This window comes from Mustela putorius, unplaced genomic scaffold (assembly GCF_011764305.1).
Source record: "Mustela putorius furo isolate JIRA1106 unplaced genomic scaffold, ASM1176430v1.1 tig00004035_pilon_pilon_pilon, whole genome shotgun sequence".
Classification (NCBI taxonomy): domain Eukaryota; kingdom Metazoa; phylum Chordata; class Mammalia; order Carnivora; family Mustelidae; genus Mustela; species Mustela putorius.
In genome coordinates, this window is record NW_025422171.1 from 3,061,407 (window position 1) to 3,085,274 (window position 23,868).

At 40.6% G+C, this 23,868-nt stretch overlaps 1 protein-coding gene across 1 annotated transcript in view; it reads left to right on the top strand.

Annotated features, from left to right (window-relative positions):
• The first annotated feature begins 21,402 nt into the window (after positions 1-21,402).
• FGF9 (fibroblast growth factor 9) overlaps positions 21,403-23,868 on the top strand; it is a 32,531-nt gene continuing 30,065 nt past the window's right edge. Inside the window, exon 1 of the mRNA XM_004774339.3 lies at positions 21,403-22,510. Within this exon, the coding sequence (XP_004774396.1) occupies positions 22,234-22,510 (277 nt within the window). The 5' untranslated portion in view covers positions 21,403-22,233. The remainder of the gene's footprint in view (positions 22,511-23,868) is intronic.

Sequence of the window (23,868 nt, forward strand, 5' to 3'; positions counted from 1 at the left end):
TGACAGCTGTTGATCATAGAAAAGTGGAGATGAGAGAAAGTAACAAAACACTAAGTGTATTAAGCTCTAAAAAGAGTTCTTGCTGTCCTTTTCAGGGTTAAAGCGTTTGTTTCAACCATAGCATAGCAGACACAAAAATTGCTCATAAAATGTAATTTCACTAGAAGATGATACTTTATCCAGTTAGAATGAGGAGACAGTGCTGAGTTCAGCTCACAAGTGACCAATCTGACTTAACATTATTTGTGAATGAAAATAATTGCGGGTGCAAACAGGGAGGGAATCTTTTGAGCAACTAGCCTTAGGTGTGCTGGCATCATAGTGCCTGGTCAAGTTGAGTCCTGTAACATTCGTTCTCTGCTTTGGCTTGAGTCATTCCAGTGACTTGTAGTTTTTTCTTTTTTTTGGTGGAGGAGCACAAGGAAAAATCTCAGACTTCACCTAATTTAAAATAAGTTTCTTATTGACTGATTTTACTCTTCTCGCTGCAGAATTTAGAGAAAGCAATAAGTTCACAAAGCACCTATTTCTGGTTTGCAAGGCAGGTTATGGTTTCCCATTCATGATACATTGGCTGTATTTTTAAGACACTTTGCCTAAGAGTTTTTTTTTTTTAAATTTTTAAAGACTCTATTTATTTATTTGACAGACAGAGATCACAAGCAGGCAGGGAGGCAGGCAGAGGTGGGGCGGGGAGGGGGGGGCAAAGCAGGCTCCCTACTGAGCAGAGAGCTCCCCATGTGGGGCTTGATTGTAGGACCCTGAGATCATGATCTGAGCGGAAGGCAGAGGCTTAACCCACTGAGCCGCTCAGGTGCCCTTGCCTAAGAGTTGATAAAGTGCTTGTAAAGTCATGATTGTTTCCAACATCTGAAAAATACTCCAGGAATGAAATTGTTGTTGTTTTTATTTTCCAACTAGAATGGGAGTTTGCCCAAGATGTCGGTGATTTCCTACAGTGATTTCTGAATCAGAAGTAGTTGTAAGGTAGGAAGTCACTTTTTTGCATGATCTCTGGGTTGAGAAGCAAATTGCTCACTTCGAAGGCTCAAACAGATGTTTTTCTTTGGAGAAACAGGAAAAAGAAATCCAGTGGGCTTGGTAAACATGTTTGTCCCATATTCATTCCATTGTAGAATGCAGTCAAATGCTCTACCACTGAGCTATACCCCCATTCCATTGTAGAATGGAACTTGGCCCATAACGCAGTGGTATCAGCGTGAGGTGGTGGAGTTAGGCCCCGTCCTTGGGCCACAGAGACCTCAGATGTGAGTGGAATGGTGATGGTCGGCAACCATCGCGCCGTGAAAACAACCGGCCAATCACGGGGGAAAACAAACAGCCAGACACAAAGTTCACAAAGCACCTATTTCTGGTTTGCAAGGCAGGTTATGGTTTCCCACTCATGATACATTGGCTGTACCCATCTGGGAGATATGAATAACAGAATGCATACATTTTTAAAATTTAGTGCATTTCTGCTGTTCAATAAATGCATAATAATAATCATCATCACATTTTTATTAGACACTGTGCATTTATGAGCAAGCTTGGTGGTCTCTTTGGGCCTCTGCCAAGGTCTAATGGAGCCTTCATAGCTGTTCAGATTCCTCTTTTGGGGCTTCCCCTCCCTTCTGCATAATCTAGGGAACAACAGCAAACCTGCCTGGAGTAAAGGGAAAGTGAAGGAAGGAACTTTTACTTTTTCTGAAAGTCAGTCTACCCTGGTTTCCTCCAAGCCAAAGATGTCCTCCTAGAAACCACTGTGCTCTGTAGCAAAAGTTGAGCAGAAGATAATCATTCACAAAGGAAAAGAAAAATGTGAGCATTAGATTTTTGTTCAAAATTTGGTTTCTGATCCAAGTCTCAACATTCATTATCCTATAATGACAGGTACTATGCTTTCTTACCAATAACGGCAAAGGTGGGGCTTGGCACAAAGCCATCACCTTGCTTTTTTAGAAACCAGAAATGAAATACAGTTGAAGGCAAAGTTAATGCTGTAGTCTCCTTTTTATCAGATATTATCTGACTTGAACACAGAAAGATGAGACAGGGACATTCATTCAGTCAGTCAGCAGATCTTTATTGAACACCTAAGTTGGAACAACCCCTCTTCCTGGGACTGGGATATATTGCTGAATGGGGCAAAGAGCCCCGACTTCACAGATTTACAGCTGGGTGATGTTGGAGCTCATGTGCTACTGAATAAAAAGTGTAGAGAAAATCCACACCTAAAGAAGTTTGGAAGGGGAGGAAAATCATAGCAAAATGTTAGGCAGCTTGGGAAGATGCATTTGAATTTAGACTTTTTAGTGTGATTCAAGTATATGAAGAATTGGTGTCTTGGAGAGGATGGGGGCCATCTCCATGGAGGGTGATACAGAAGGAGCCAAGCCAACTGCTAGGAAGGAAATCTAAGCTAGTAGAAGATATGGAAGAATGGCAATGAGAACCAGAGTGCAGTGACAATGAAAGGAAAAACAATGAGGTAAATTTTGTGTGGTCTTCTCAGAAGCGGGCATGTATTATCTTTAAGCTTTATCTATTCTACATTTAAAATTTGAAATTAGCTATAAACTTATTGTCTGGAGTAAAGGGAAAGTGAATAAGCAATACATTGTCTAAACCTGATAAACACAGACTAATGCACCATGCATAGACCCATATGTGTAGAGAACCAATGTATTTTGTGTCTAACTTGTAGGTGGAGGAGTGGGTTTACACAGAACAAACATTTTTCTTCCATCTGAGGTAACATCCATGGAGGAGGCTGGTTCACTACTTCTAGACACTACACCCCCACACAATACGTGTATGTGAGATACATATTTATAGGTTTTTTTTGTTGTTTGGATTGTGGGTTTTTTTTTTCCCTAAGATATATAGTCAACATATCTCCCAGAGGAGAACTATTTGAGATGTGCTTGGAGTACGTTCATCTCTTGAATGTCAGAGAGGTACTAGGAGAGCAAGCAGGTAGATTTGTCTAGGAGACATAATTAGTAAATGTTTAGAGCAGGTAAGAGCAGAGCCAATGCGATCATTATACCCTCTTCCATTCTTCCTTTGCCTTTCGTTGCTGTTACTAGATTGACACGGATACAGCGTATCGTGAGATCCTTGAGGGCGGGGACCATGTGTTGTGTGGCATTGAATTCCTAACATCTAGCACAGGGCTGTGCACTTAGTAGGGGCTCAGTGAATGTTTACTGGCTAGAATTGAATATTATAAACAGGTAAGGAAAGCCTCATCAGGGAGACTGGAATACCAAGAACTAAGTTAAAGAAGAGCTTTGTGTAGGTCTTGTTGCCCAACACTAGGGCAAAGTGCTTAGCATCTTGAACACCACTCCTGCATTTGGGCAAGGAGGGGCATGGGCTTCAGGATGAACTGGGTCTAGTTTAAAGGATGTTCACTGTGGCATTGTGGGTGAGAAGCTGTTCACAAGTGAAATACCCATTGACAGGAGAAAATCGTTGAATTATGGTGTATTGATGCTATGGAAAGTGAAATGGCTTTTAAAAAGGAATGAGGTAAGTCTGCATGTTCTGACTGAGGAGGCTATCAATGGTAGAGTACTGGTTTTTGAAAAACAAGATGCATGTGACTATGTGTAATTTGTTCCCATTTAAAGAAGCACCTCTATACCTATGTAGGTACTTAGAAAAAGGTCTGGAAGGATACACATGAAGTACTAGTGAGTGTCTGTGAGAGAATGGGAGAGATTTTGAAATTTTACATCATGAGCTGTCTGGATGTTTTATAGTAAGCTTATATTACTTATGCATATAAGTAATATTTATATTACTTATAACATAATATATAATAATATGATATAATTTATAATAACATATAAATATATTATATATATGGGTTATATATATATTATATATGTGTTTTTATATATATATGTGTATACACACACACACACGCACAGTTCTCCTTCATGAGAATTGTTTTTAGTAGCCTCAAATAAATACATAAATAAGGCTATATTAAATATTTGTTACTTATTAACTTACCATGTATTTATTGATTTAGTCTTGGCTAGAGAAAGCAGAAAAATTCTCATGAGGGAGAGAGACCATTCTTGTAAGAGAATCTTATTTTTCATGACTGAAAACCCTATCATTTGGTTGAGCTTGCATTTCTTTAAGTAACGGGCAGTGTCCCCAAAGGCCCTCTCTAGGATTGTGTCCAGGATGGGTAGGTTTTGGTTTAGGACTTCTTTCTACTTGGCATGGATGTTTAATTGCCATGACCTAGTTATCGTCTGGATTTGGGGTTCTGGTCATGGGGTCTGGAACAGGCAGTTCCTTCAGGTGCTCATAACTTGGTGATGAGATTGGATGGGTGGGCCAGTCGGTTTGAAGATCAGCGACCGTAGCCTCAACTGGACCATCACCTGGGAGCTTTACAAAAATGTACCCAGGTTGACCAAACCACACACCACCACCTCCACCCACCCCCGACAAGGACCTGACTCTCAGCAGGTTCCAGTGCTCCAGTTGAGCTGGAGAACCTCTGAATAAAGTTAGATAAGGGAATGAGGATCATTAGCAAAAATCAAAGTGGGGTGTTTCAAAATAAGCCAAAGTCTACTCAGTATTACAGAGTTCCTCCAAGCGCAGGTTCCCTGGTCACCACCCAAACTCACTCGGGGTATGCATTAAAAATGTGAATGCTTTGGTACCATCCCAGACATACTGAATTGGAATTTCTATGGGTTGATCACAGGGATGTGCAGTAGTTAAGGATCCCCAGGGATTTCCAGGAAAAGTTCTGGAACCCCTGGTGCATAGACTCGCTTCAGTAGCAGCATATGCATTTGGCAGCCAGTGATAGGAAGCTTCTTCCTATGGGAAGGAGGGTCCTTTGACAAATTATTCAGTTATGTTTAAGAAAAATCAGTTTATTGACTCTCCTGAGGTAATGCATCTCAGTAACTTGTTCTGCACAATGAAAGAGAAAATTTCTGATTATGTTGATTATGTTGCTATGCTACAATAATACTATAGCTTCAGAGTTTGTGTCTATGTGGCACTATTTATGTAAGGATCATAATATTTTTTATAGGTGTTCTTCTAATAATGGTTTTGGCTGAGTTTGTAAAGTTACTGTTCTCACTTTTCAGTTCAAAAACAACAGATTCATAATGAAAAGTCACAACTTGAAAATAAAAGCCAGTGTTTCTCTAGACTTCCTTGCAGTTTACAGACATCAAATGGTACAAGAGGAATATTTTTGTCATTAATATCAGAGCAGTAAACTCTAATGGGGTGGCATTCAGATGTTTAAGTATTTTTAACAGATATATGTCTCATAAATTTATAACTGAATTCAGAAAAGCTGGCCCTAGATACTTATTACGTTAAATTCAGTCCTCCATATTTTTACTTTTTGTGTGTGTGATTAACTTCAGAAATGACTATAGTAAGACTTTCTCTGATACAAAACTTTATTTTAGAGGTGGGAGAGTAGGAATGAAAATATTGTTTCTCAAATTGTGGGTTTTAAGGAAAAATAATAATTCGCATGTCTACTACTCCTTTCTGTTTTTTGCTCTGGGCATGTCTACATATCGTAAGTCAAAAGTTTAAGTAAAACTCTAGATTAGCATTCTCACCAGAAGAGGAAGGAAATCCTAACAGCAAGTCCGAGATGGGTCCCAAGCAACTGTATTTCTATGTCACTTCACACATAATACTGAAGCAGAGCCAGGACTGAGACCCACTCCTGTGGTGTCTTTTGATCGTAACCATTCTCTGTAGCATAAAAAGCAACCTGTCCAGTGTAATCTTGACATAAAAAAAAAATAGGAATAGTGACACATTACCTTGCCAACACAGGTTTGTACTTTTCCCATTTGTTTGTGTGGTCAACATCAAATCCTATAACTGATATTTAAATGCTTATTATTTTAAAGTGTTCAAAATCAAGGCTCTGTCCATAATTTAAGAAAAATCTAAATCACCATCTTGTTTTCTTTATCACTATTGGGGGTACTTGGAGGTTACCGCAAAGTTTCCTTTGTTATATGATTCCATTTAATGGCTCTTATAAGTGAGTACATGAGTGTATTAAACAGGTTTACATTTTTAGAGCTGGATGAGTTGTATTCTCAAGGCATTGTAAGAATTCATGTTTATAATGCCTGAGCCTGGTCAATTGTATTCAAGAAACTTTTCCATGACTCAAAACAGTTTTCTACCACACTAGAAAAATAATGGTTTTATTGTGGGACTGAATTCATCTATTTAACTGATTCAGTACTATTGAACATTAAGTTATTTCCAATTTAAAAAATTTTTGAGTATAGTTGACACACAGTGTTATGTTAGTTTTAGGCGTACAACAGTGATTCAGCAGCTTAATCCTTATGCTATGCCCACAAGTAGAGCTCCCATGTGTCACCATACAACTCTATTACAATATCATTGACTATATTGCTATGCTCTACCTTTAATTCTAGTGACTTATTCATTCCGTAACTGGAAGCCTGTATCTCCCATTCCCCATTCACACACTTTGCCCATCCCTCTACTCTCTTCCATCTGCCCACCATCAGTTTGTTCTCTGTATTTATAGGTCTGATTCTGCTTTTTATTTATTCACTTGTTTTGTTTTTGTTTGATTCCATACATGAGTGAAATCATACAGGATTTGTCTTTCTCTGACTTATTTCACTTGGTATAATAACTTCTAGTTCCATCCATATTGTTGCAAATAGCAAGATCTCATCCTTTTTTTATGGCAGAGTAATATTCCAGTGTGTATGGAGATATTTTGGCTATTGCAAGTCATTTCCTATTTTTCCTTTTACATATGTCTTTTTCTTTCTGAGTGGGTGTGATGATTAATTTTATGTGTCAGTTTAGGCGCTAGATATTTGGTGAAACATTATTCAGGTGTTTCTGTGAGGGTATTTTTAGATGTGGTTAACATTTATATCAGCAGATTGAATTGAAGACTGCCCTCCATTTATTTGGGGGTGGGCCTCACCCACTCAGTTTATGGCCTGCATAGAACAAAAGGCTGACCCTTTTCTCTGAGTGAGAAACAATCTTTCTGCCCGATGGTCTTTGAACTAGACATTGACTCTTCCACTTGGCAACTTCCAGCCTTCAGACTTGAACTGGGACATCAGCTCTGTAGATCTCAGAGTTACTAGCCTCTGTAATCACATAAACCAGTTCCTTATAATAAATCTCTTCTTCTCCCTATATAATAATCTTTATACACATATAATTTTTATATATAAAGTCTAATAAATTTATCTGTAATAAATATGTATATATGCATATTTACACACATGTATATATCATATTGACTGTTTCTCTGGAGAAGCCTAATACAATGGATGATGAAAATACATGATTTCAGTGTATTTTCAACCTTTTGTTTTTCCAGTGACAAATACATTGGATTCTTAGCAGAAAAATAAATGTTGGGCTACTTGTGTTGCACATTCATTGGGCATGAGGGTGCTAGAGTTACGATTTTAAAAACCTCCTCTTATTTTTCTTTTAAGAGGAAATCGATTTTGCAAAGAGCAAATAATGTTCAATATAATTTCAATGAAAGAATAAATGAAAATTGAATAAATCACTTGAGATATGTTATTTAAAAACTTAATAATGTAAATGATGTCTCATGAGTTATGTTTCAGCAGTGTGGTTGACATGTCATATGTGCTATTATATTTAAAGTTTTAATAGTTTAGATATTTTTATTTTTAAGTAATCTCTACATCCAACGTGGGGCTCGAATCAAGAGTCACATGCTCCATTGACTGAGCCAGTAAGGTGCCCTGAACAATTTAATAGTCTAATTACAATGAATAGCTTTCACTGATGCAGAACATTAGTATTTTCAGCCATTTAAAAAATGAACATATTTTCCTTTTACCTTCCCAAATCACTGAAAACTCTAACATAATTTTAAAGAACAATTTCAATGAAGTCTGAAAACTGAAGGTTAAGAAGATTTAACAAGCTTATTTTCTCCATAGATCTTGTCTTTGAGGAACTTAATCGGAATTTGTGGCAGAACTCATTCTAGTATGGTCTAAACCAGGGTTTCTCAACCTTGGCCCTACTGACATTTTAGGTTGGATAATTCTTTGTTGTGGAGTCCTGTCTTGTATATCGTAAAATGTTCAGCAGCACCTTGGCCTCTACTGTGTACCCTCAACTGTAGCAACCTAAAATGTGTCTGGACATTGCCTCAAAGTCACTCCAGTTGAGGACCAAGAGTATAGATACATATGACCTGAGTAAGGCTAGTTGCATAAATAAGTAAGGGACCACAGCCTAAAATAAATTTAAATAAGAGATTGTCTAATAAAAATAAAGTTTAATAAAGAACAACAGTCAAAACACCTTTGGAGCCTACAGTGTGAGATCATAACTGTTTCTCCTATTCTCTACCTTTTGCCTCTTCACATTTGACACTCTGGTTAATAGGGAGTGGATTGAACCTTTTGCTGACTTTTATAATGCCTCTTTGCCTTGGTTTTTACCAAATTTAAAGCAACAGCCTACCCGGAATAAGAATACTGTCATAATTTGTTAAGGCATTCTCTAGTGAGAGAGCTTTTAAACCTGACCATTTTGTGTTTGATTTAGTGATAGTTCAGTGAAATAATCAAGTTCCCAATCCAGCAAGCATTGTGTTAAGCTGGTCTTGGAGGGACAACAGGGGTGTAGCAAGGGCATTAATCCCTGAGAGTTCTGTTTTTGGTGAGGTCTGAAATGAGCTGAGAAACTAGTGGCTTTAACTAAATTAGGAAGTAGGAGAAACTAGGAGAAATGTTGGGTGACTATGAAGGTCAGTTTGATGTGTCCACTTGGCAAGGCTGAGTCCCCTGTTATTTAACCACTCATCCAGAGGTCACTCTGAGGTATTTCATACATGTGGGTGCCATGTACAGTCAGCTGACTTTAAGTAAAGGAGATTACCCTGGATAATATGGGTGGGCCTGGTCCAATCAGTTGAAAGAACTTCGGAGCTTAACTGAAGTTTTCTTGAGGTAAAAAAACATTTCTTGCTTGCCCTAGCAGCTTCAGGTTCTGCCCCAGAGTTTCTGGCTTGCAGGCCTGCCCCAAAGATTTTGAATTTGCCTGGCCAGCCCTCACAATTCTTTGCAATAAATCTCTCCCTCCCCTCCCTCTCCCACTCTCCCCTTCTCTGTTTTGCCTCAAGCCTTAATGCTTAAGCTGGTTTACAACAGAACTACCAGCATTGTTATCATCAAGGGACAGAATGAGGACAGGCCCCTATCTCATTTATTATGTTTCCTTCTGGAGTCTGGAACATGGCTCTCAATAAATGATGAATTGAATGAAGCGTGTTATTAGCAATTACAGCAAACAGTTCTGGAGTATCTAAAACAATATTTTTAAACGTCTGCTAGGAAGTCGGTGATTTCTATGGAAAAAGGCATCATTTTCCTTTCAAAATTCAGAAAGAAAAGTATTTTCATTATATAAGCAACACTAAGCACACCATTGAAAATCTGGAAAATAGAGGGCAAAATGCCTTAGTTCATGATCATAACATAACTAGTGTTAGTATTTTGGTACATTTCCTTGAGGCTTTCCTACTGAACCTCCACCCTGAGCAAATGTCATTTTTGATCGAGGCAATCATGCTGTATTTAAAATTTCCCATTTTCTCCTTTGTTATTATTTAATCTTCATAAATCACATTTCCCCCTTTATTTTTCTAGTTTTCTGTTGAAAATAGCTTTACCATTCAAGCAAAATTGATTTACACTCATTAATAAGATGTACCTTCAGTAAGCCCCTTTTAGCTGTGCGGCATTTTACGTCAGCTGTATACCCTCCAAACAAGCATACGGCAAGTATTAGCTTCCCCATTGTACAGATGCGGAAACTGTTCTAGGAGTCGCTTAATTAAGAGCTTGTCTGCCAGGTGGCAGAGCTTCCTAAAAATACACTCTACATTAAAGTTTGCCATGCTGTCTTGTCTGCTTATTTCACACCATCTTCTCTATTTGGAGAAAGGGAAATATGGATGGGAGAGCACCCTTTCACCTTGTTCTGTGGGAAAGTATATGTGCGAAGACTCAATATCTGGTTCGATCTTGTATCATATAGTGTCGCTGTTTTTCTAAAAATTGAGAAAATGAAGCATGTCTTTTTTTTCTTTTAAGGGCATGACTATTCATGTTTTACTTCAATTTACATTTTCAAATTTAGTTCATGTTCCAATAAGTTTTACCGAGGAAAAGTTAACTACGGAAAACCATAGTTTTAGGCTTTGGGTTAGTTACTGGTAACCACCCCATTCGAAATCCACACAATCAGATACATGCTGAAGATTGACAGAGAAAAGTGCTGCATCGTCATTCAACTCAATTGGAAGGATGTGAAGTAAAATGAATAAATAAATAAAAATAAGTAAAATTCAGCTATGATTAAAGAAATGTTCAAAGATTAAGAGTGAGCCCTGTCACCTGAATCTCCTTTTCATGTGAAGGAGTAACTCAGAATACAATATTCTTCCCATATCGGGTATAGTTAGAAATACTAAGAAACTTTTGTTGTTTTATCATGTGTTCAACACACTGAAGTCAATAATGTCACATTAAAGTGATCAATCACAAATATGGCTGACCAATTAAAATTAAGTGCACATGATCAAATTATAGACATGAAAACATGGCTTCACTTCCTTTGCCCTCAAGTAGCTCCTGTGTATTGCAAATAAGAATGCCTCCCCAGCACTGTCTATAGTGATGTTGTATGATGAGTGTGGTTATATTTTTTACTTTTCTTTGAACCCATGTTATTTATTCTTGCATAAAATACACAAGTTGATATTAACAGTGTATCTTTCGGGTCTGGCCAATTTATGAATAAGACTTGCTCTCCTCCCCACTCTGATTTCTAAAAAAATTGCAGTATTGCTGGGGGAGAATTTCTGACTGTAGAGACTTTCTTCAGACAATACCAGTTAAGTATTTGCTGGCCATAATGCCAAACACCAGCTCAGCTGAGCAGCAACTACTCTGCTACAGTGAAAGGGACTGTGTTGAATTGCAAAAGCTATCTAGAAGGTACTTAAAGACGTTGCACATTCCATTTCTTTGAAAGGTCAGCTTGGTAAACCTATCTAGAGAGATACTAAGGATAAACATATCCTCCCAGCTCTACAATATTGAGAAGCAAGCATGGTTATCTAGAGGTAAGTTTACATACCAGCATAATTCATGAAATTTATGTGCCAGGAGGTTCATATAGGGTACAGTTTTACTGCTATATATATCATTAGAGGATTTTGGAATGTTATTTTTTATTTTGTATTTTCTCCAATAAGTAACCAAGTGGACAATGATGTCTGAAGTGATTGTTTCATAAATGCTATAAACCCGCATTTATGAACATTTGCCCTGAATCTGTCTGCATTCAAGCATTCTTATAAATGAAGACTAATGAATATGAGTCAGTTGTTGAAGACTAAGCTTTTTTGCCTGGTCAAAATCTCCCATTTATTTTTATATCCTTAATTTGGAAAGACAATAGATAAACTAGGTCTCAGAAGAACTGAGAAGATCCCTTTTCCCTTGGATGGTTGTGCCCATGTGGTATGGCTTCAGAGATTTCCTGCCAAGGCAGGAAGCTTAGTTTACCTAGGCCACAGACTTGGTAAGAGTCTTGAACCAATTGAGGTAGTGGGTGCATAAGACCCTAACCTACCTAACCTACCAAACACCATGACATATTAAGTAGAATCCTTACAATAAACACCTGCTCATCTTCAAGAATAAAATGTGAACCTTCTACTTTTGGATAGAATATAGTTAGTTGAGGCACTAGGAAGAACAGAAGAAATTACAAAAATGAGATTTTGTAAGCACCAGAGGAGTCATGAAAGAAATGAGTACTGGATGAACTAAAATTACAGAGAGGAGAGGAGTGTTCCCAGGTGAGCTGAACAGGTGGCCCTAGTGGCCTTTGTTGATTTTGGGCACAGGCTGAGGATCAGATGTGGCTCAGGTAGATGGTCCTTGTGAAGGGAAGAGAGACCAGCAAAACTCTAAACAACACGGTGCCTACTGTGACAAATTAGAAACTTGGGGGGTTTCACACTCAGAGCTGGTTTTCACCACAAAATATTTGCTGAGTTCTTGGGATTCATAGGATGCTAGGGAATGGGGCTGACAGTTTCTAAAGGGCAAATGAAGCCTCCCATGAGCTTATGTTCTTAAAAAAACAAGAAATCTTTGGAGAATAGGGCCTGCACATGGCTGTTTCCTCTTGGCCTTAAGACTTTTGCCAGACTTTGACACTTTGTGGGGTAGCGGGGTAATGAACCTGAAGAACTGGTTTGAAAATGTCTGAAATCGTCCAGAGCTGAGGAAACTGACACCCACCAGGCTCTCCATCAGAAGCAGGGGAGGGCTATGCTCAAGGAGCAGGGTGAACCAAAGGACTATAGAATCTTCCTAAAACTGCAATCCAGCCCCAACCCAGTTCAATTCCTCATTGGATTCATGTGATCAAGCACTCATAAGAAGAAAAAGCACTCTCCAGTGGAAAATAGTATCAGCAGGACCCTCCACTTTCCTATATGCAATATCTGGCATATAATCAACAATATCTAGACATGCATGGATATAAATGAATATAGGCTGTACAAAAATAAACATTTTCTAAATGTTTTGTCCCATCATAAAGAGATTCTGATCGAATTGGAAAGGCAATTCTTTAATAAAAGTAGGAAGTTTTGCTGTGAAGTGTGTAAACCTGGTGATTCACAGATCTGTACCCCTGGGAATAAATATATATGTTTATAAAAAATAAAAAATTAAAAAAAAAGTAGGAAGTTTATGTTGGCTGATAGATAATAGGAATCAGATGCCTACTCTTCATTCATTCTTCAGCACATTTGAAATGTGGCTTCTAAAAATGTAAGTCACACCTCTGGTATTATTTTATTCTTCTTATTATAATTTATGCTTTTATGTTTTTTCCTATTCTTCCCATGTCTATGTTTTTAGGTACTTATTTAAAAATAGTAACTTGGTAATATCCATTGAATCACTGAAAAACATTGAACTATAAGAAATGAAGCAGATAGATGTTCTATTAAATTTAAATTAAATTTGTTAATGATAATAAAGGCAGATTTAGAAAAAATGGAGAAGAGAATATAGACAGATAACTCAGTGGGAGTCTGATAGCAAATTAAGCTTAAACTGGGAAGAAGTAGGAGGAGAGAACCCAAGCTTTTGTGTTGGAAGGTCTGCGTTAGAATCCTGCTCCATTCATTGCTCCCTTGCTGTGTGACTCTGGTCAAGTGTCTTAAGCCCGCTAAGCCTTAGTTTTCTTAACCTGAACAAGTAGAGGTAATAATATCAATCTGTAGTGTAATCGGTTCAAATGGAATAGTATATATGAAGTTCTTTGCATGTACTGAGTGATAAATATTACCGGATTTGTTATTTATACCCCATCTATATTCTAAAAGTAGGGAAATGGAAGAGAAAAAAAGTTAAAATGGGTTATACTGGAGTGACAAAAAGGAAAGTGGAAAGAAACAGGACTGGAGAGGCAAACAAGGAGGGAAGAGGTCATATTAGAAACTTGGGCTGCTTCACTGGCTCTGAGAATGCACTTGGAATGGAAGATAGTGCATTTTTGAATCAGCAATGTGATCCAACATTAGGACAATTATAAGTGAAGAAAGTCCCAGGACTTTACCAGCCATGTTTTAAGCTGGAGAAATATGGAGAGGCAGAAAGGTAAAAGGAACAGGAAAAATGCTGAACACTGCTAAGGAAACACAAGAAGTATGCTGAAAGAGAAGGAAAGGATTTGATTCGATTACATTTTCAGAGATGTGTTAATTCATGCACCTGGATTGTGTGGAGGAAAGTGGTTCCTGATCACATTTTCTGCAGTTCCCTTCAAGAGCTTTGCATTAGGCACTGCATGTCCATTCCTTACAAAGAAGAAGAGGCAATGCCTTTAAAAAGTTAAACTGTGCTTATGTTTTTGTAAATAAACACTATATTCATGTGGTTCGAAATGGTAAGAAAGCAGCATGTATAGTGAAAATACTCCTCCTATTCATTGTCCTCTAACTATACAATTCCTTTTCTTGAAGACATTCAAAGCTACTGTCCTTGTTTCCTGATGTATTTCCAGAGAGATATTACTTACATTTATAAGTACGAAAGTTTTCCCTTTAGGACATGAGTGATGCCATAACATATAAACTGTTCTGGATTGTATTTTTTCTGCTTAACAATATTCTTTAAGATTAGTCCTTAGGAGTATACAAACAGCTTCCTAACTTTTTTTCCTTTACCAAGCTGCTTAAGATTCTATTTTGTGAATTTATTTAAATTCACAAAATAATTCACAAAATTCACAAAAACCATGAGGGTTGCTAGAGTGGAGGATGGTGGGAGGATTGGGGTGCTGTGTAATGGACATGGGAGAAGGTATGTGCTATAGTGAGAGCTGTGAATTGTGTAAAACTGATAAATCACAGACCTGTACCCTTGAAACAAATAATTCATTATATGTTAATAAAATAAAGATAAATAAAAATAAAAAAACATGAGGGAAAAAAATTTATGTAACCAGTCGTTCTTGATGGATACATGGGCTGTTTCTACTCTTTTGGTTCTACAAAGAGTGCTACAGTAAGGAATTTCTGCACACATGATTTTGAACATGGGTACATAGATAGTGAAGAATAATTTCCAGAAGGGAAATGGCTGAATCAAAGGATCTGAGTATTTGTGATTTATAAGTAGGTATTACCAAAAGTGCCCTTCTTAAAGGCTGTGTCAGTTTCATCTCCACAGTAATGTATGAGAGCATCTGAATTCTCCAAACTCTAACAGTGTTTTATATTATTTTTTAAAATTTGTCAAATTCATAGGTAGAAAATGGTATATCTGCAGTTTTTTTTGCATTTTTTTAATTACAAATGGAGTTGGGCATATTTATTATTTAAAAACCATTCGTATTTTCTGTAAACTATTTTATTCTTTATTAGTATTTTTGTTTTTTTCCTCCAGCACTTTAAATATGTTATTCCACTTTCTTCTTGCTTGCATGGTTTCTGAAGAGAAGTCCAATGTAGTTCTTACCCTTGTTCCTCTACAGGAAAGATTTCCTCCCCCTCTGTAGCCTTTTTCAAGATTTTCTCTTTGTCTTGCAGACATGGAATATGTATTGAATATGAGATTCACTTTAGATTTTTTTTGTATTTATCCTACTGGGTATTCTCTGACCTTCCCAGATCTGTGGCTTAGAGTCTGTCATTAATTTTGGAAAATTCTTCAATGTTATCAAGTATTTCTTCTGTTTTTTTTTTTTTCTCTCTTTTCTTCTCCTTCTCTTATTCCCATAATGTGTATACTACTTCTTTTGTAATTTTCTCACAGTTCTGGTAAGTACTGGTGTACCCAGTAAAATTTACTTAGGTAGACAAGCCTTTAGAGGAGATTTTATATTTATCTGGTGTGGAGTTAGGCTGTTGTTATTGTTTGCAGTAGCTCTGGGTCAGGGGCTAAAATTTCTTTTGGTGTCCCTGTTTTTGTTTCCTGTTGTCTTTGGGTTTCCCTAGAGATTTCTAAAATAGGGTCTGAGTCTTGCAGTTCTTTTAGCTCTAATCCCTCTTATTATACAGGAGCCCTTTGGATGTCCTGGTAAGATGTAGGGGTGGAGGAAGTGTTCTATACTCCAATGACTAGGTCTCAGTCTTTTAGAAAGCCCCAGCTGGGTATTTACTTTTCCCCACAGTGAAGTCTGGAGGGGGTTGGAGGTGGATATTTCCCTTCATCAAGTTTGGTTAGGTGCTGGCAAAATATCTTCCTTTGAGAACAGGTTTTGGTAAGGAGAACAGAGAACTCCAGACATATTTTAAAATGGCTATTTTTTCCCTTCCCCTGAAAGAAGCAGGAAGGAATTTTTTTCAGATCTGTGAGAATGTAGTAGAACTCCTGGAAGTACAATTCAGGAAAGCATAGGGGCCCTTCTAACACTAGGCCTTTTCTGAATTTTTAACTCTCATGCTTGTCCAAACTGAGTCCCTAGGAATTAATTCATGAACTATAGTTTAGTGTTCCTACTGATACTGGTTCCAGATGTGGGCTTCTGCTCCAGTAAGGGGTGATTCTCTATCTCTATCTATCTCTTCAGTTTTCACAGCAGCAGCTTGTCCTGTGACCTGAATTCTTTGAGGGATCTAAGAATAGTTGTTAGCCTTAGTTTGTCTAACTTTCTTCTTGTTGTGTGGAGTGACTTCCAAGTTTTTACATGTCACTGGAAAACAGAAGTCATATTTTTCTTATTGATTTATATGAGCTCTTTATATATTATGGAAATGAGTTATTTATCTTGATACGAGATGCACACTTTTTCCCTTTTGTCATTTATCTTCTGAATTTGTGTTTTCCCTCCATGCAGTTAAACAAGTGTTTTGTTTAGTATGTGGTAGAATTTGTCATTATTCTCTTTTAGGCATTTGGGTTCTGTGATACAATTAGTAAGAACTTCACAACTGAGATTATAAAGGAATTCTTCCTTGTTTCTTTTAGTACTTGTTATTTTTTTAAAATATTGAAATATTTGATCCATTTAGGTTTTATCCTCATGTAAAGTATGAGGAATAGATACCACTTAATTTTTTCCCAGTTGTCTATTCAGTTGTTGCAAAACCATTCACTTAGTAGTTCACTCCCTGCCCCTGCCCCTCCCGCCCATGATTGCTTATCATGTATTAAATTATACTACGAATTTAGGTCTCTTTCTGTGATTTCTGGTCTTGTTATTGCTTTATCTCCTTATTCATATGCTAATTTGAATAATACACATGAAAACACTTCTTTGAGTATTATAGCTTAAAAATATTTAAAAATATTATGTGGCTAGTTACTTTCCAATTTTTCTTGTCAATTTCAAACACTTATCTGTCAACTTAGCTTTAGTTTTTTTATATTAACTTTAGCATCAGGGTTAAGTATTCAGATTAATTTAGGAATGATTACATATTTAGGAAATTGAGGTTTTTAAAAAAAATCTAAGAGCACTGTATGCCTTTGTTTGTTCAAGTCTACTTTTGTGTCCCTAAAGAACTTTAAATGTATTTCTTCATCTAGATCTTGCACATTTTTGTTAATTATATTCCTAGGAATTTATTTTTCTTTCCCTCACCCCTATTGTAACTAAGGTCTTTAGTCTTTCATTATGTCTTTTACCAGGTTGTTCATATATGTATATAAGCTATTTATTTCTATATGTTTCTTTTATGGAAACATGCCATTTATAAAAATTTAAAAGTATATGTCTTTTATAATAGAAGGCAGTGTGCATAATGGGGGTCTGAAGTATGTGAACCTGATTCCATCATTTATTGACACTGTAGCCAAAAGCATGCTACTTAATATATATATATATATATATATATATATATATATATATATATATATGCTTTTTTAGAGAGGGAGGAAGAAAGAGAGAGTGAGTAAAGTGTGAGTGTGGTGAGAAAGGACAGAGGGAGAGGGAAAGAGAGAATCTCAAGCAGCCTCCACTCTCAGCATGGAACCGGACTCGGGCTTTAGTCTCATGACCCTGAGATCATGACAGGAGCTGAAATTAAGAGTTGGACACTTCAACTGAGCCACCCAGGTGCCCCTTATTTAATCTTTATAAGTCAGTTTTCTCATGTGTAAAATGGGATAATAATAGTACCAATTTCATAAGGCAGTTTTGAAAATTAAAAAGATAAGGCACAAAAGCACTTAGTAGATTGTCTGGAACATAGCAAAGGAGTCAATAAATATTGACTACAATAGTTCTGTCCTCTTACCAGAATTCTTAAGCATTGAAGCTTAGATGTAGTGCATGGGATCAGACTAGGAACCGACTCCAACCTTCCCAAACACTCCTCTTCACTCCACACTCACCACAGTTCCCAAACCAAAGGGCTGTAGAGTGGGGTGAGGAGAATGAGGGAAATGGAGATAGAAGGGTGGAGGCCCAGTTAGACCTTTATAGTTGTAGGAAAGGAGTGAAAGTATTCCTCGGTGATGTGCATTTGGGGGGTCCAAAGTAATCAAAGGAGGAGACACATATTAATGAACAAAGCAGTAGAAGTGGACAGAGCACTTTTGTCCAGTGGTCACCTTAAATTTGTAGGTACTTCATAGCTTACCGGCCATTTTTACATACATGTATCATGAACCCATATTTACAGCCACTCACCCGGGGCCCGTGAAGGGGTATCGGTAATCACAGGGAGCAGACTGTGGTGATGGGAGGGTTGGAGAAGCTGGTTCTGGATGTGCTGACCCCTATTCTAGAGCTCATTCCTTTTCATCTCTCTCTTCATTCATCTCGTAATGATGCCTATTTGGGTCTAAGCACTAAATTATCAGCAGAAAAGACAGATGACAAACTGGAAGAGGAGAAAACCAGAGGGATTAAAATATTTTAAGGAGAGAGACTGAGGGAGCATCGGGATTGAAATGAGTATCAGTGTTTGCTGAATATCTCATGGGCAGAATTCTAGGGGGAACTATGGTAGGATCAGAGTAATAATAGCTACTATGTCTAAAGTGGCTATTGTGTGCTGCCTGTTTTATGTGCATTTTTCCTTTTATTCCTAACAATAATCTTCCAAGGCAGGTGCTATTAAGCCAATTACACCACGTGTCTAGAGAGCAAGGCCTCATTCCTCCTGGAGCTTAACATCTATGTATTAATTGGAGAAGATTTGTAAAACATACATACAGGTGTGGACATAGGAGCTCACGATCATGGCAGATCTGGAAGGGAATCTTGAGGAAATCAGCCAGACAGAGCCAGTGGAGAGAGTTCTGGAGAAAACGGGATGTGATCAATGAAAGGAGGGACATTGTTTGCATTTCTGTAATAGGAAAACAGGACCATACAAAAGAAGGGAGAAACCTGCGGGGCAAGTTCAGGGGGCAAGGAAGCAGCAAAAGCTTCCTGCAGGTAGTTAGGGATGCGGATGAAATGTGGATTAAATTCACTGCAGTAAAAAAGAGATGCTTGAGTAGGCAGGCTGCTTCTAACTGGGAAAGTGCGGTATCAGCTACTTAACCCGCTCTCCCACTGCTGCATCCTTTTTAAAGTGACAGTCACGAGGCTGCGGGATTCGGAAGCGGAAATGGTCTTTGCTCATTGGCTCACAATCTAAATTCAGACCGAAAGAATGTGGTTGGAGACAGCTGGTGGAAATTGTCCCGGTCCTGTCTTCAGTGGAAATGTCCACGTGCTGCTCGTGTCTTCCCTTATCTAGCGTCTCCCTCTCTCCATCCCTCCCGGTCCGCCTGTTTCTCGTTATCAGGTTTTATAAAAAAGTAATCCACCCGGCACTCTGTACCGAGTGGTCCAGGGACACCCATGCTTAACCCAGCGCTACTGGCTGCCTCCGTGATTAATGCCAGCTACTCGGGTGGTTTATGAGAAGTGACACTTCCTCCCGGGCTTCTTGTATCTGCCACTCAGCAGTTAACGTTAAAGCCCACCGTCGATGTGACTGCTGTAAATACCACAGGGTAGGGCTTTGGTGCTTCATAAACACGTAAGCACGACGCACGGAGTCAGCCCGCGGACACCCAATGACCTGGGACTGCGGCAAAGGGGTGTGGGAATGGCAAGAAGGGAGGACCACCTCGCCCCTCTCCTTCCTCTTTGCTGGGGTCCAAGCACGCCTTCCGCCCCGGGGGCAGGGGAAGGTCGTCGCTCCAGGTCGCTGGCACGTCCTGCGCCCGAGATATCTGCAAATTCATGACTCCCTTTCGTCTTCGGGCGAAACCCTATCGTCCCTTGTGGGGCCAACCCCTGTTCTACACCTCCATCCTTTAGCTGACTACTGGGGCTCTCCCTCTCCCACTCCCCCAAAAGGCTGGTTCCCTTTCCCACCACAAGGGTCCTGTCTCTGCTTCCACTTTGCTTCCCACTCGCCATGTCCTGCAGTCTGGAGATGTGCTCAAGTCTCGGCAACTTTCACCATTTTGACCCGAGAGTCGGGCTATTTCTAAGACAATGTGAACAAAGAGGAGCCAGGAAGAGAGGGGCCCGCGGGCGGGCTGCGGGGCTAATGTGTGAGCGCCTGGGTGTTGGGGACCCGGGGCGATGAGGGCGCCGCTCAGGGGATCCTAGCGCCTGCGGGCTGTCCCGGACACAGAGCGCACAGCCTCCGGGCTCTCGCGCCGGCCTGGCCCGGTGGGGCGCCTGGAGGCCCGGGGTGACGGATTTCTTTGTCCCGGCCTGTGGCTGGGCGCGAAGGCAGCCGGCCGCGAGGAGAAAGCCGAGCCTGGTTTTTGGAGCGCAGGCTTCCACTTGCGGCCCGGCGAGGCAGAGCAGGAAGGAGTGGCTGCGGGCCCCAGGACGCCCCCGCCGCCCCGCCCCGCGCCCACTCTCCCGCTCTGCCGCGGGCTTCAGACCATGGTGGGGGAGACACTGGAACTCCTCTTTCGCTTTCCCAACAGCGAAACAGGCTGAAACAGCGAGGAGTGGCACAGCTCTCCCTAATTAGCGTGGTTGGGGGAAAGAGAGCCCACTGGCGCACTCTTCTCCACCCCGACTCTCCAAAGATGCGCGCGCTAGTCGAACTCGGGGACGGTGGCGGTTCTCTGGCGCCCCCCCGCCGATGGACCGCGGCGGCCGGGACCCAGGCGGCGGGGCTGGACCTAAGCATAGCCCCAACGGATGCCATCAGGAAGCCCGGAACAAAACGGTGGCCACATCTGCCTCTGGGTTTGCGTGCGTGCGTGCGCGGGTGAGTGTGTGTGTGTGTGTGTGTGTGTGAGAGAGAGAGAGAGATGCAGAGAAAGAGAGAGAGATGCAGATACACACACACACACACACACACACACACGACACACACGCACACACGCTGGTTCACATCCATCCGGCTTACCTGCAGTAGAGTTTGCGCTTCTGTGTGTGTCTGGCAGAAGAATGAAAGAGAAACTGCCATATCCATTCAAGCTCACTGAATCAAGCCCACTTCCCTCCAACTCTTTCAACTAAGTTTTATTTTATAATGCACTTCAAATTACAGAGTCCTTGTGAAAACTAGTTTCCCAATTGTAGTCTGAACCTCCATCAATGTATCGAGCAAGATTTTAGGTTACCAGATTCAGTTCCGCGGGACACTCAGGGCTTCTGCCTCCTGCCTATCTCCATGCATCTTTCTTTGTAAAGCAAGTGTATCGCGGCTGTCCCCCAGAAGTCTCGTGCTCTGGCACGCTGCGCCGGGCCTGCGGCAGAGCGGCGCGGTTGGTGTGGGCGGGCGCTAGGACCGCGGGGAGCCCGGGAGGCCGCGGCGCTACCTTAAACCCAACCCAATGCCGCTGCCTGCGCCACTCTGCGCGCCGGCGGGGGCTGCGCAGGAGGAGCGCTCCGCCCGGCTACAACGCTCCGCGAGCCGGCGCGGCAACACCTGTTCGCGGCAGCCTGGGCGGCACGCGAGCTCCCGGTCCTGGCTCTCCTCGCTCGCCGCTCGCCACTCGTTCTAAGCCAATGGACATCTGCCGAGCCTCTGGAGAATTCTGGATACTAGCTTTGGACGCCTAAAGTTTTTTCTTCTTTTTGTTTTTTTAAAAATAATTATTATTTTTGGAGGGGGGACCAGAAGGGGAGATTTTGTCGCCGCCGCCAACGTGAGATTTTTTTTTTTTCCCCTTGAAGGATTCGTGCTGATGTCTGCAGAGTCGGTTAGAGTAAAAACAGCGCATGCCTTCCTGGAGTCGGGATCCGTAAATTCTGACGTAGCCCGTGCATCTTAAAAATCCCTATAATAACGCCTAGGCATTTAAGTTGCTATGGTCATTCTGATCTCAAACCAAATGGAGAAACTACGGATTTTTTTTCCTTATTACGGTCGGATGGGATGAAGACCTTCCTGCCTGCTAAGAGCTGGGGATCTATCTATAGAGATACATAGATATGTTTATCAATATGTCAGTGTGTGAGTATAAAGTGGTGGTTTCTTAGACTATCAGTGGTTTGACCTTGAACCTGTGCCAGTGAAACAGCAGATTACTTTTATTTATGCATTTAATGGATTGAAGAAAAGAACCTTTTTTTTTTTTTTTCTCTCTCTGCAACTGCAGTAAGGGAGGGGAGTTGGATATACCTCGCCTAATATCTTCTGGGTTGATACCGTCATTATTGTTTATTCCTGTGCTCCAAAAGCCGAGTCCTCTGATGGCTCCCTTAGGTGAAGTTGGGAACTATTTCGGTGTGCAGGACGCGGTACCGTTTGGGAATGTGCCGGTGTTGCCGGTGGACAGTCCGGTTTTGTTAAGTGACCACCTGGGTCAGTCCGAAGCAGGGGGGCTTCCCAGGGGACCTGCAGTCACGGACTTGGATCATTTAAAGGGGATTCTCAGGCGGAGGCAGCTATACTGCAGGACTGGATTTCACTTAGAAATCTTCCCCAATGGTACTATCCAGGGAACCAGGAAAGACCACAGCCGATTTGGTAGGTATACCATTAACCCTTTAGTGTCCTTGCGATGACATGTTCGGGTTATAACTACCAAGAAGGTGGTGGCCGGGCGGGGGATGCGGGAAGGGAACCTGTCCCTCTGTCTCTGTCTTGCCAGCTTAAAAAAAAAAAAAGAAAAGAAAAGGAAAGAAAAGAAAAAAAGAAGAAAAGAAAAGAAAAAAAGAAAGAAAGGAAAAAAGAAAAAAAGGAAAGAAAAAAGATAAAAAAAAAAAAGAAAGAAAAAAGAAAAAGCCTCGGTAATTGCAGATCTGCCCCTGGCACTGATGCAAGTCTACATTGAAGCCCCCCCCCCCCGCGACTTTTTTGAAAAGAGGGCATGATTTATAAATATAACAAAAGTCTCTAGTTCTTTTGCATCAGATACTCGGGAAGATCGGGTTTAGGAAGTTTCTTTTGAATGGACTGATTCCACTAGTTTAAAGCTTTAATCATTAACTACTGAGAACTTGAAAATGCATTTTGTTGAAGGCAGTGGTTATCATCCTGCGCCCAAATGAAGTTTTTGCTCCTTCTCTTTTTCTTCTAATAAGTATACAGCCTGAATTGTAAATTAAGCGTATTGTTAATTCCCACCGCGAGGGTCTGAAAACCCCGTAGGCGAAGGTGGCTGACTGATTGTTCTGTTGGGAAGGCTAAAGTAGTATTTTAGACTTCTAGAGCAGCAGAGACAGAGGCGCTAGGGGAAAATGACTTAGGAAAGGGCAGAACGCTCACCAGGGGCGTTTGTCCTTGCAGCTATCAAGTTATTACCGATGCTCCATATTTCTATATTGTGCAGCCCTGTGTGGGTTTCCTGGGTGGCTCTGTGGTGTGAGTGTGCGCGCGCGTGCAAAAGCTGTGAGCTAATTTTAAAGGGCATCCCGAGGATTTCATTTCCCAAGGAGGGTACTTGTGACTCAGCATTGAGGGCTGCAGACCCGAGTGCTGGTGACTCTGCTCACTTTAGTGCCTGCACACACGTGCCTGCGGGGGCCATCCTGAGCCCAGCAGCACAGTGTCAGCGAGCACAATACCGATTGAGGGACTTTCGGGGGTTTTCCTTACTTACCAAAAGGAAAGCGCCAGTTGGTCAGCCAGACTGTTGGAAGGAGTTAACTTCTCAGTGAACCCACCTGACAACACTTAAAGTAGGTCGTAAAAAACAAAGTCCTGTGGTGATTTTTCTTCCTCATGCTTTAATGCCAGATGTTGAACACAGCCTAAACTATCTGTTTAGGCTCGTGGGGCTGTATATGATGCCAGAAGGTGAGGAAGATTCAGGCCTGGATTGGGGATGGTCCCAGATACACGAGGCCCAGGGTTTTCTTCCTTTGCTTACCAAGAGCCCAAGC